We start from the raw sequence: 14,202 nt of genomic DNA, 5'->3' as shown, positions 1-14,202 counted from the left end.
ATAGTAGCTTCCTGGCATTTCCTTTAAGATGTGCTTGCGTGGCATTTTTTATTTGCTCACTTGTTGAATGAATAATGGACACTTCCTGAAGACCTACTGTGTTCCAGAGTATTGACATAGGCATGCCAATGATCAAAACACCTTGTCAGAGTGCACATGGGTTCCGGGAAGACACATCACGTAGTGAACGCTAAGTTAATTATGTAGCATGGGAGACTATAGTGTATATGGAAAACAACAGCAGGAAATGGGAGATGGAGCATAGGTATGAGGAAAGATGGGAGAAGTTTGAAGCTTTAATGGAGTCCTCAATGTTATCTCTTCAAGGCTTTCTTTAGAGGTGGGCAGGTGGTTGAGACTTGAAAGAGATGACCGTCATAGGCAAATTCAATTGGTTTTTTTTTGTACTGTTTTATCACATATGTAGATCTATGTACCTACAACTGTATTCAAGGTACAGGATGGGCTCACCACCACACAATCTCTGCTAGGCTACCTCTATAAAGCCACTGCCCATCAAAGGGACATTTAAAAGAAGAACATTGAAGGTAGGGAACAGACAGTGTTCAGGTGTCTTAGTGGTAGTTAGTATGGTAAGAAGGAGCTCTAGGAAAATGATCAGGATCACTAGAGCAGAGGATGAGCGGGTTGTACAGATCGTCCCACTGATTATAACTCTTCACTTTTCCAAGTGTTGATTCCAGGTAGATCCCTTGGATCATTAGAACAATACAAACAAATGGAAATCTGGGAGACAAAGACTTGTAAACATGCTGTGGAATGTTTGCTCATAACAAATTACCAACACTAAAACTTACTTGTTCCCAGTTCTGGAGGCCAGGGCACAGAAAGATCAGGTCCCTCTTCTGGGGTGTGGATGGCATTCTCTCCTGGTAGGAGGCAGAGCAGAGCAGAGAAGCAGGTCTTCTTCTTGCTTCCAGTGAGAGCACTGATCACTAACTGTGGAGGAGGAGCCTTGATGATCTCATCTGACCTTCACACCCACTGGCTCTGCCTCCTGAGGCCAGCAGAGTTGGGGGATAAGGTTTCACTGTATAAATTTTGGGGTGAGAGGGATACAAACATTTAGACCATAGCATCCTCTGAATAGTATTTTAAGTTTTTAAAATAATTTTTAAAGCCCTTGAAAAGATCATCTACACCAAATGACTAAAAAAAAATCTACAGCATAATTAATCTCATGTGTCCTGTAGAATTTTTTTCATGAATTATTATATATTATAATATTATATTATGCTATTTATAATATTGCATATTATAAATCATATAATATTATAAATAATGCACAGAAATGTGTCCAGCCTATGCCCGCATCAGACTAACCAGAACAGAGCGCTGAAGACAAGGTGGCAGTGGCTGTGTGCTGAGCCCGTGGTCCGTGTTGGGATGTACGTGAAGTATGTGAATTCTTAGCATTATGACTGCATATATTTGCCAGTCTTGTTCTGTAGAGGTGAAAATGGAAGCCTGAAAAGATTGAAAGATGTGCGAGGACTGTTTATCAAGAAAGTGACCAAAGGGAATGTTTTAGCTGTTATTCCTCTGACTCATAAATCTCATATTTGCCACAGCCTACCAAACTGTATGATTTGCAATGTGTCAACCACATGTGGACATTGCGTGTACTTTTCTTTCCATGAGAAAATGCATGCCATGCCTGAATTAAGAATGTCAAGAATAACTTCCCATTGGGAAATCTCCACTGGCTGGATGACTCCTCACTGGTTCCAGAAATTGGCAATGTGTTAAAAATTCTTTGGAGAGGGGAAGGCAGCTCCTACAGCTGTGCGTTTGTCTCAGGGGCTGTATCTCCACATACCCAGTAGTCATCACTCCTATGTCTGGCTTTAGGAAAGCTGGAAAATAAAGCATAGATGTAAATGAGCAGCAATGGTTCAAGGGTTGGATACAAAAAATTGGGAGATGGAGAAATGGAGAGGGGGGGAGAGAGAGAGAGAGGAGAGGGAAAGAGAAAGAGAAGGAGGGAGAGGAAGAGGGAGAGAGGAAGAGAGAAAGAGGAGGAAGTGGAGGCAGATAGAGAGGAAAGAGAATCCACAAACCAAACTCTGACCTGTGATAGCAAGTTGACTGAAAGCTACCGTTAGGAAAATGCAAGTTCATATGTTGGTCTTGCTACTTTCTTGAGGAGTAGCTTTGAGCAGGCCATTTCATATTTTCAAATTTTGGTTTTTCAATCGATAAAAAATAGTAAAATTTATGTCACAGTCAAAATACATGTGAAGGTGACTGTGAAAAGCGCTGTACTTGCTGTGACTCCTCTTCCGTGCTGGATGAGCACGTGTGATTATGAGAAGTGAGAACTTCGCGTTTGCTTACCCAACGAGGACAAGGCCCGCGTCGACGAGATTAATGCGCCTAGAAGCAAATGGGACAGGAGGGCCCACACACCAAACTGCTGGTGTCTCTATCGTAGACTTCCTGATTCCCAGAATGGTTGTGTAGAAGCAGCATATGGTGTTCTATTACAGTACCCAAAGGGTCTAAGGAAGGTATTCTGCTACTGGTTCTATTCACCAGTCAGATGACAATGGCTCCGCTTAGGTGACCTTTTACAATTTCTGTAGCTTTTTGTCCTTTATGATTTTTCCTCTCTTTATGATTATGTGGTATAGGCCTATTTAAAAAATTCATTTTATTTTATTTTTGCCAGTCCTGGGGCTTGAACTCTGGGCCTGGACACTTTAACTGAGCTCCTTTTGCTCTAACACTTGAGCCACAGCATCTCTTTCAAGTGTGTGGTATAACTGACATTAATATTTCATTACAAAAACATGCCATTTTTGTGCTCACCCTTACTTTCCCCAAAACTTACGTACAAGACACAAGATGCAGAAATCAAAAGCAGTGACAAAGGAGGGGGAAAAACCCCCAAAAGCAAAATAACAAAATAATGTGACAAAGGGTGAACAAATGTAGTGTAGTGATACTCACTGGACACTATGTTGAAAATATGCTCTACAACTTGTGAGGGAGGGAGGTTGGGAGGGAAAAACTGGGAGAAGATGAAAGAGGAGGTGAAACTGTTCAAAAAGAAGTGTATTCATTTCCTGACTGGTAACTGTAAGCCTCTCTGCATCACCTTTACAATAAAACTAACTAAATAAACACAATATGACAATTTTACAAAGCACCAAGATCTTAACTTTTTGGGGGCCAAAGCAAGAGTTTATGAAATGAGGAGAATGAATATAATTCTGTCATCTTGTGCATTTACTGTGAATGATTCCTTTCTTAGGTATTTATGCATCAAGGGTGTGCTTGCTCTGGTGACTTGTTATTCCAAGAATAGGTCTTTCACTCAAGTAACAATCATTGCTTTTACCCCATTGTGCAGCTTTGGAGCCCTCCTCCAAACACAGAACAATGCTTTGTCCAGCAAAGAACTACCTTTCTTTTCCAAAAAGAGCCTTTCCCATAATCTACTGGAGAGTACCTTAATTCTTTTCAGTTTGATGGAAAATAGGCAGTTGCCATGGGAATTAGTGCCATATTTATTCACCACAATGCCATTGTCATTAGGTCTTTAACTGCTCCCTGGAGTTAAAACAATCTGCTTTCACTTTATGAGCTCATATTTCCATTTAAATAGCTAGAAGGCTACATTTACCTCGTTATAAATATACTAAGATGGATTTGGCAAAAGACAACAATTTAGTGATGCTCACAGTGCATGGATAAAGCAGAGATTGGCTCAATAAACAATTTGAGTATTATTATTTGTCTATAACCTACTTTGTTCCATGAAGGATTTCTAAAGATGGCCAAATGAATTGGTTATCTTTATAAGAAAAATGCATAGAGCTTATTTTTCCTATAGTATTTTGCTGGATTTTATATATTAAATAATACAACTTATCCCATAATAATTTCCCAGCTCTCTGATTTAACTATAATTGCTTACCTATTGTGTTTTTCTGAAGTAGCAACAATACTATTTTTAATGTGTCATTTATTACTTTGGGTACTGAGACAGCAATGTGGGTTTTGAAGACTCAGAACCACGGACAGCTGTCCGTGCCATATGGGAATTTTTGTTATGGATCAGTTGAGGGAATGTGTGTGATGTGGTTTAGATCCTTTGGACTGTGCTCAACAAGGGTGATAAGACTAAATACATATGTTTCTAGAACAGAAGCCTTCTGGCACGCAGAGAGCTATTGAAATAGGTGGGGGAAATTCTCTATAATTAGCTGGGTGCGTATTGGGTTCTTAATACTGGGTTAATTAATTTTGGGCTATTAATAAATTGACTATTCTTAATACGGATGATAGCTGCTCATTTAGTGACCCCTGCCTTCAATCCTGTGTATTTCCCACACTGATGTCACGTCACCCAGGCTTCACTGTTCCTATTTTATAGATTTGGAAATAGAAGATCAGATGAAATATCTATACTATGGTCAATTAGAACTAGGGTAGCATCTGACATCTGTCTAATTAAGAAGCTGTATTGCTGATTATTTAAATATGGTTTTGTGACATAGTCTATACATTTATTACATCTTAAGAATACTGCTCACTCTTATTTATATTCCTGTGCTTAAGAAATATCAAGCTAGTAAAATAATTACCATGAAAATGAACAAAAATTTTTTACTATGGAGGCTGGAAGCCGGAGTCAAGTAGAGAGCCTGCCTCAAAAACACAGGTCTGTGAGTTCAACCTCCAGAACCAATTAGGTTGTTTTATAGTAAAGGAAGAAAAGAATGGATAACTTCATGTGTTTAATTTTAAAGGTGGTGCCTCATTGGATCTTAAAGCCTGTCCTCCCAAACCATCCAAGTGGATCCTGGATATGACTTGGCTGAATTTGGTGGAACTCAGCAAGCTCAGGCAGTTTTCAGACATCCTTGATCAGGTAGCTTATTCTGTGACTACAGTACATTTAAGTGAATGTCATGATGAGCTTATTGGTTTGCCATTAGCTACCACGTTTGTGCAGGAAAGAGGCCCATTAATGTTGTCACTCTTGATGGCATTGCATGTGCTTGCCCTTCCTGCGGTTCATCCACGCTCCGAAGAAGTGGCTGCACTCACTGCAGACTGGTGCTTCGAGAGGAAATGGAGCCAGAAGTTTAGCTGGTGCTGCATACTCAGCGTCACCAATGGAAGGTCCACAGAAAGAAAAGCCCATTGATTCAATTAGATTGAACAGTTGCATATATTTAAACGCCTTCTCCTTTCTAAGGATTACATAAAATGAAATATGAACATTATCCACCTAAATACTCAATTGCCTTTCCTTTCTTTTGTCTTGGTCCCTCTTGCTCTTCTTTTGCTCCTCCCATCACATTGTTTGGACTCTGCATCCAGGAATGGACCCCAGGCAGGCACTGGACCTCTTACCGTTACACATTAGCATCCTTTGATTCCTGGTGGTTTGTATGTGCTGGATTCATGGAAGTTGGGTATACAGAATTGGATTGGGCATAGCCAGAAAGCAGGTTCTTGATCATCAGGTGACCCTAGAAAAGTAAATTTGGCCACAAGGGGGAATCCTTGACCACAAGCTGAAGTTTTATTTTATGTTCCCCCCTCACCCCCAGTAAATGTCCGAAGGTTGATTTTCCACTTTCTCAGTTATAAGTTCGCCAGATGTGTAAGTGCTGTTATGTTTTGATTTTTAATATTGGCTGAGATTAAAAAATATTACCATGTATTTGGGGCTATAGCCCATTCTTTGTGGTTAAATTAATTATTTAGGAGATATTAGTGTCCTCCAATTTATTCTTCCCTGGAGCAGTCCTGGTAACCTCTTCTAGACCCCTGTCTGTGTGTGAAGAAGTCACTGACTTCTGGACATTGTATTTTAAGCCTGAACCATGCCACAGTATGTTATAGTCTTGTATGATTAAAAGAGATTAGTTTTATTCTTACATGATGATTCTATAAATATTGACCTGGAATGACTTTTCCTCTGGCTAGACAAAGAGGAACCTCTGAGGCCTTCATCAAAGGGAATATATCAGCGAGTATACAATTTTATTTAATCTGTAGATGCTGTTTGTTTATTCCATGTTTGTGATACCTCTGTTGCTGTGACTCTTGTCTCCCTTTGATTTCTGAGCTCTAGAGGAGAACACACCATGTTCTTTTACTCTTTACCAAACTCCTAAAGGTAGCAGACAGCTGAGCATCCATTTGATGACGAATATAAAGTGGAATATCTCAAATTACTCTGTCATAATGGAGTATTGACCCAAACCCTGCTTATTCAATAACAGCTGTGTATTAAATGTCTTCCTTTGTGTCCAGACAGGCTCAGGGAAATTAGGAAACATGAATGAATAAGGCATGTTTTTATAGAACAAATCAGACTTCTTTGAAATAATGAAATTGAGCTTCCATTGATTTTTTTATTAATCCTTGCAGATTTGTTATGAGAAAGGATACAAGAAAGCAAACACCCCAGGCAGGACCCTTCCTATTGCAAAAGCTGGCTGTAAATGGCCAGTAATGCAGACTTACATTAGAGCAAATCACATATGACTTCCTACTACCGGATTTGTGCACTAGGATATAAATTTAAAAATAGCACACATGTCTGGAGAGGTTAAAAGGTTTCATGAAAACTATTCATCAGTACTACTGAAAGATTTTTTAGCGTGATGTGACATGTTACCTACCTTATGCTATTTTCAGATATCAAGAAATGAGAAAATGTGGAAAATTTGGTTCGATAAGGAAAACCCTGAGGAAGAACCGCTTCCTAACGCCTATGATAAATCTCTTGACTGTTTCAGACGACTTCTCCTTATTAGGTCCTGGTGTCCAGATAGAACCATTGCCCAGGTAAAAAGTTCATATTAAAAGAAACATAGGAGAATGTTTCAAAGGAGTATTTTTCTTCAAAATTTCGAGAACTGTTTGGCATGTTATTTTACCAATGAGAATTTCCTTGTAGACTTTTCTATAGTTTTCTAGCAACACAAATGTGAACAATGGAGAAATAAACCACACATAAAATACTGAGGTATACATTTGGCCTAAGTGATTTATTAACCTCTTTTGGTCCAAGTTGTCAGACAAAAGAACTGGAGAAAACCATGATTCTAAGCCTGGTGTATAGAAACAACACCCAGATAATGAGGTATTCTTGTGCATAATTTTATACTAACCCAAAAGTGATGTGGCTGCACCGTTTTGTGTAGTAAATCATAAGCAGGGGGAGAGACAAAATCCTCAGGAGGGGGCGGTTCAGAGGGGAGCACCCTCTCTCACTCCTGTGGTCATTTCTCTAGAAACTGTTACCGCTTGGGATGTAAAAAAGCACATTATCCTAAAATGGTTTCAGTTTTCCATGTTTAAATGTGGAACCTCCCTCTCAAAGATTGTTTTCCAAGATCTTTAATCCGTTTTCCCAGCACCGAAGGAATTTTGGATTTGGTTTCATGATTAAAACGTGAACTCTAACATTCAGCGCAGGTGGACTCCTTACAGGTTTCTGCAGCGAAGCCCCAGGGTACACTCTTCTGGAGTCTGTAATAGAACGCAGCATGCTCCCCCTTCATTCTCTCGAGCAAGCCGTGAGAACATACCCACCTCCAGCTCCACCCAGGGCCTGTGGAATCATAGAAATAACCAGATCCAGTGATTTGTTGAGAAAAGAAAAATGAGTTTTGCCACTCAGGGCACTGAGATCTCCACTCTTTTCAGTTTTTCTTTTTCAAGTTCATTACTTTTATTCTGCCCAAATGGATTGTGAAAGGCTTACCTTTTTTTGTTCTCCTTCAGGGTAATATAGAAGGGAAAATTTGGCTGTAATAGTCTTTCTCCCTTCCTTTCTTCCCTCCCCTCTTTCCATCCCTTCTTCCCTCCCTGCTGCCTCCCTCTCTCTTTTATTTTGTCACTTTCTCCTTTTTCTTTCTTTTCTAGAAATCTCTGGGATTGGATGTGGGGATGTAAATCAAGAAAGCTCCTTTGTAACTTTCTTACCTTATCTTGATCCTGTCATTCTCAGACTGTCTGTAGCCATGGCTCTTAAATGATCATCTTTTCTTCCTTCTTGTGTGCCCTGGTTCATCCTGTGTATTTTAAAAGAAATGGAAGGAACTTGATATTTTTTAGCTCTACAAGCCCAGCAGTGGCTACAGCCCTTAGAATAACACCCAAGTACTAAACAAGGTCTAGAGGCTCATCTAGAGATAGGTTCTGTCCTCTGACAGTTCTATTCTCACTTTGGAATCCTTTCGTGCTTTGCTAGCAGACAAATTCATGGGAAACATAATGGAGGATCTCTGACATGGACACACTCAGTCCGCATTCTCCCAATTCAGCTATAGGCTGTGCGTCGCTGCATCTCTGCAGCTTGGCTTAGTGTCAGCATCCATGTCAGGAAACAGTTATCTAGTGGTAGGCGGGCTGGGGGTCACAGGACGTCTCACCCCACACAGTCGGTGTCCTGAAGAATCTGCACAAAGGAGGGCGGTGCAGGTGAAAAGTCTCTTAGACTATTTCTTTCTCTTTCTCCAAGTTTTATTCTGCTTAATTGGGACCAGATGGGTTTTAGAATTGAGAAAAGAATTACCTCTATAAGAGGTAGCTTTTTGTTAAAAAAAATCAACAAGCTGTCACTTATTCATTTAATATAGATTATTTACAGTCATTCAAGAGAAAGTTAAATTTTAAGTAATGGAAAAATTCTTCTTTGGCATACTTTTTAAAAATTTTATTTATTTATTTTACTGTGTTTTAAAGGTGGTATACAGAGGGGTTACAGTTTCATAAGTCATGTAATGAGTACATTTCTTTTTGGACGATGTCACCCCTTCCCTCTCTCTCCCTCCCAATTTTTCCCTCCCATTTGCACCCACACATTGCATAGTTCAGTGAGTACCATTGCTGCATTTGTTTACCATTATTCCCTCCATTTCTGTGTCCTCCTCTTACCCTCCCAAAGACAGATTAACAAAAAGACAAAAAGAAAACAACAACGAAAAAAACCCAGTGTTTCCATTTTCTGGGGCTCATCTTGGTAAATATTATTTTATTTGATCTGAGCCACCTAAGCACTGCGCCTTTGTGTTCCTCTCCTGAGAGTATCTTCCTTTAGTCTCACTGTGTTTGAGAAGTGTTGCAGAAGCCTGGCTGGCCCATACCAGTTCATACTGGCTCAGGCGTCATCCTGGATGATCTGTGGTTGTCGGGAGGTGATTTGCTCTTTCCTGCTCCACAATTCCTGCATGTGTGTCCACTTCATGCTTCTTACCATTGTGACTTGCCTAGCTGACTTTGTGGCCTAGATAAAGCTACTGAGTCCAAATAATAGCTCAGGCTCTTTTCATACATAGGTCTTCTCTGGTATACTTTTACAGGGTTAATCAACATTATACTTCAATGTTACCTTTGTAACATAATACTTGAAAGAAACTTTTACCCTCTCATCTGAATAATAAACTCAGATAACTCCCTGTTGGAGGGAGTATCCACATAGCAGGGGGAGTCAGGAAGCAGGACAACTTGATATTCACTAGTGTAGACTCAGCTGCCACCCAGTTCCCATCTCTTACCAGGACAGCAGGTGTTGGCAAGCTAGGTGATTCCTCACGGTCACTGCTCCTCCAGTCTCACCTGTAAAAAGGAAGACTAGGAGAGAGGAACATACCAAATGTGTGTGTGCGAGCTCAGAGTCCTGGATTGTAACAAACATTTTGAGGTTGGAGGACGGGATGTGATATAGTGGCCACATCCAACTCTGGATGATGCTTTTAAGTCAAAGGTAACAATTCAACAAGCCTCCCTCCCCTTGAGCTCAGGTCCATCCGAAGTAGCTCTCGTTCAAGGGATTTTAGCTCTCCCTAAAGCTACTTTTTATTCTTCTTTAGGAAATGATTGGGGAGTCTCTTTGTGGCCTTTTGGACTGTTGTGTTTAGTGAAATCCCTGTTTGTTTTGGGAGAATGATTCATCTAACGAGAGAATCTGGATTTTTTAACCCTCTGGGAGAAGACATGGGAATTGAAGGAAAATATTTGGGAGCATCCATCATGTCTCAGGGAGAGAGCAGCGAATCAGCGTCATCCTGAAAATACTGCTCCTTGAAATATACCTCTTTCCCTTGCCTGAAAAAGGACTGTATTGTTAGTAGAGATGATTTTAATGGTGGTTAATAGAGTTGATGAAGTAATTAATCCTATGGACAAGGGTTTCATTTAGATGACAAAATTAACAGTGAAAGGGTTGAACAAAAAAAAATGTAAGTGATGATGACAATGAGAAGAAAGATTAGGGGTTAAAAATTAAAAATCATTCAGCAGTTTGGGTTCTGAACCTTTAGCTCTATGATTTCTCTTGACAAGTCATATGTCCCCCCATCTATAAAATGAGCATATAAACAGACAGCAAACAAAACAAGGAAAAAAAGTGTCTATCCTATTTCCCTGGCAGAGTTATGATATTGCAAGGGACATCTTAGAAAGACTTGGCGAGCACATTGCCTTACATGCCGGAAGGAACTGGAACTCATTTTGTTGACTTCTGGACTGTTCTTGGCAGGCCCGCAAGTACATCATGGATTCCATGGGCGAAAAGTATGCAGAGGGCGTGATCCTGGATTTGGAAAAGACTTGGGAGGAATCTGACCCACGGACGCCACTCATCTGTCTCTTGTCCATGGGCTCGGACCCCACCGATTCCATCATTGCTTTGGGGAAGAGATTAAAAATAGAAACCCGTTATGTGTCCATGGGCCAGGGCCAGGAGGTCCACGCTCGAAAGCTCTTGCAGCAAACCATGGCAAATGTAAGGCTAAATATTGAGTTTCACAAACACTTCGAGATTATGATGTGGATGTGATAGATGGTTTTATTTAAAATATTCCATAGGTTAGGTAATGGGGAAATCATTATTACATGACTCAAAGTCTGCCTGAGTTGCTTTATACAAAAGATCTTCTTGGCACACAAAAAATATACTTTTTTTTGCAAAAGATGTGACTTATTATTTGTTTCTTAGAGTGATCAGATTTCCATGTAAAAAGTCTTCCATATTCTAGAGTTCTATTCTTGGTTTCCAGTACTCTGAGAATGCAGGAGGAGGAGAAGATAGGTAGCAGGTATCTAAATTCAATTGATAAAGCCTCTTCACATGCAGCTTTCTTCAGTCTAGACCCCATCCGTTTGGTCCTCTATAGAAATTCAACTTTCCATCTTCCATTAGGGGAAGCAGGGACATGTTAGGGGTGGCACTTTCAATTGTCTTAGCTTTTTCCCTCACTTCCAGAGGAATCTGCTGCTGTTTGTTCTTAAGAGTCTTGGGGAATTCTGGATATAAATCAGGTTACATCTCAGCTTTCCCTGTATTCCTCTCATCCTCATTCTCTTTATGCATAGGAGTCATGACTTAAAACCATACCTTTTATTGTAGTTTAGTGAACTTTAGAATGGAAGCTGATCTACCTGGATGTTTTCAGCCAGTCACCATTCCTTGGAATTTCCGTTGTCTCTTCTTACATTTTCCCTTTGGTTACTACTACAATTGGCATGGTTGTATACCATGAGACAAATACAAGGAATGAAATCAGCAACAAACCCCGATAGCAGCTCAATTAAACATTGCTGTAGCCTTCAATTTGACCTAGATTAAATCAAAGCGACTAGTGATTCTGTACAACATTTCAATTACTTAATTTAGAAAGAAAGTCATCATTGGAATATCTGGGTGCAGCACAAAATAATTTAATTCAATTTCTTGTTGTTGGCTTAGGGAGGATGGGCACTTTTGCAGAACTGCCATCTGGGACTTGACTTCCTGGATGAGCTCATGGACATAATCACAGAGACGGAGTCTGTGCACAACGCATTCCGCCTGTGGATGACCACCGAGGGGCATAAACAGTTCCCCATCACGCTTCTTCAGATGTCCATTAAATTTGCCAATGAGCCTCCACAGGGCCTCCGGGCAGGACTGAAAAGAACGTATGGCGGTGAGTCCAGGGATGCTGTGGAGTCCAGACAAGATTTTTTGCACATAAATTAGTGAAGTCGAGTCGAACTCTTTTTAGCTGCTGGGGGCAGGGAGCATCTTCTCCCATGCATGGGGAGTGGATGCAGGCACGATTCATGAATCCGGCCATCATCCCATACCTTCTGAAGTTATCTTTTCCTGATATTATCCTTTTGGAATCTGGGCTGTTCACTAGCTAGACAGTGGCCTTCTTAAGTGAACATGAAAAAATGGACAGTTTTATGGCCTGTAGGCTTCATAATGAAATAAATACCGGAGCCTTGCCAATAGGAGAGTGAGCTGCAATCACTTCCAACTTCACTTACATTAGAGCTACATGCGAGAACATCAGCCAAATTCAAAATGAGGTGGCAGCAAGCAAACTGGGCACATAACCTCGGACCTGGGCATGTGCTTTGGTCTTGGCTTTTTCTGTGTTGCATAAATGTCATATCTGGGCCTCATGAAAAGAACATGGAGCTTGGAGTAAGATATATCGATTCTGTTCTTTCCTGCTGACAGCCTGCTTGCATGCCTAGTGCTCCTCCCTAAAATCACCTATATGTATAGCAGGAACAGTAAAATCCATCAAGAAGGAGAAGACATTATAACTAAAGCAATGTACTTAACAATAACAAAGTAATTATTACATTTCAAGTTAAAATATGCCAGGAGATTTTTTTGAGGGCTCTAATTAGAATCAATTCTCACCAGTGTAATATAGTAGTGTTAGGATAAGACAAATGGGAGGATACTGATAAAGAATTAAGTACATAAATAAATGCATAACAGTGATTATTTGGGACATGTACTTGGATTGCAATTAGTTCTTATATACCTTATTTAATTACTGTTGAATTAATAGTCGGCTTCAATTATGTCTCAGATAATGATATAGTAATTATTACTAATAGCTATAATAATAATAATGACATTTATCTTAAGTGTCATTTTTACTCCTCCCTGTTTTATACTCGGGTCAGCACATTAGGAGCTCTTCTCCACAAAGCAGCTGGTTGTACCTTTAGTTGTGCAGGGATTTCAGTTCAGCAGGTGAGTTTATGAATACATTGTATCTCAATCGAAGTCACTCCCATCATTTTCACCATCTGTCCCAACCTCACCCACCCCCTCAAGTTACCTAGTTTTCTTCTTCACTTATGTGCATTGACTACTATGACTTTATTCATCCACCCTTCCTCTCTGCATTAGTCTGCAGGTCAAGGACCTTCCCATTTCTGATAAATAAAAATGTTTTGTCAGAAAAACATGTTTCTTTCTCAGCGAGAAATGGTCTACGGATATGCAAAGCTTAAATTATAATTATTATGTGAACGGAATAAAAATGCCAAATTCAGGGCCCTTTGATACCAGAAATTTGAAAAAGTAATTGCTTTTAAAGGAAGTAGAAAGTGATAGCATCTGGGGGATAATAAGTCTATTCATCTGATTGACCACCTAGGGGTGAGCCAGGACCTGCTGGACGTGAGCCCTGGGGCCCAGTGGAGGCCCATGCTGTACGCAGTGGCCTTCCTGCACTCCACGGTCCAGGAGAGGCGCAAGTTTGGCCCCCTGGGGTGGAATATCCCCTATGAGTTTAACCAGGCGGACTTCAATGCCACCGTGCAGTTCATCCAGAACCACTTAGATGACATGGATATCAAAAAGGTGCTGCTGTGTGTGCTGCCTAGGGATGCTGGGGACTGGGGTGTGGGGTGGACACACTTTCAAGACCACTCGGCTTTGGAGTGAGTCATGCAAGGCTGTGCTGTGCTCAAGGGTCTTTAAGTCACAGAGATAAGTGTCTAGACACTTGTCTCTTGATTCAAGGAAAAAAAATAGACAAGCTTCCATGATCACTTTATTTCTTAAACCTAAGTTGACATCCTATGAAAGACAACTTGAAAGGATTTTTAAAAAATAGGGCTGAAGCATGGAATGGAGAGAAATTTTTTTAAAATCTCTAAACTAATACCAGGTGTTGGTGGTTTATTCTATTTTTTTTTTGGTTGGTGGGTTTTGAACTCTGGGCTTGGGTGCTGACTTGAGCTCTTCAGCTCCAGGCGAGCACTCTACCACTTGAGCCACGGCACTACTTGTGGTTTTTTGGTGGCTAATTGGAGATAAGAATTTCATGGACTTTTCTGCCCAGGCTGGCTTTGAACCTCAATCCTCAGATCTCAGCCTCCTGAGTAGCTAGGATTACAGGTGTGAGCCAC

The 14,202-nt window shown here is 40.5% G+C and overlaps 1 protein-coding gene across 1 annotated transcript in view; it reads left to right on the top strand.

The window, feature by feature from the left end:
- The window catches only part of Dnah5 (dynein, axonemal, heavy chain 5), a 197,962-nt gene that overhangs the window by 165,833 nt on the left and 17,927 nt on the right, over positions 1 to 14,202 (top strand). The window contains exons 70-74 of the mRNA XM_013013842.1: positions 4,779 to 4,900; positions 6,685 to 6,834; positions 10,535 to 10,780; positions 11,744 to 11,963; positions 13,446 to 13,651. Of these exons, the coding sequence (XP_012869296.1) occupies positions 4,779 to 4,900; positions 6,685 to 6,834; positions 10,535 to 10,780; positions 11,744 to 11,963; positions 13,446 to 13,651 (944 nt within the window). The remainder of the gene's footprint in view (positions 1 to 4,778; positions 4,901 to 6,684; positions 6,835 to 10,534; positions 10,781 to 11,743; positions 11,964 to 13,445; positions 13,652 to 14,202) is intronic.

This window comes from Dipodomys ordii, unplaced genomic scaffold (assembly GCF_000151885.1).
Source record: "Dipodomys ordii isolate 6190 unplaced genomic scaffold, Dord_2.0 Scaffold21, whole genome shotgun sequence".
NCBI lineage: Eukaryota > Metazoa > Chordata > Mammalia > Rodentia > Heteromyidae > Dipodomys > Dipodomys ordii.
The sequence above is the reverse complement of the archived record's forward strand: the minus strand, read 5'-3'. Positions and strand labels throughout refer to the sequence as shown.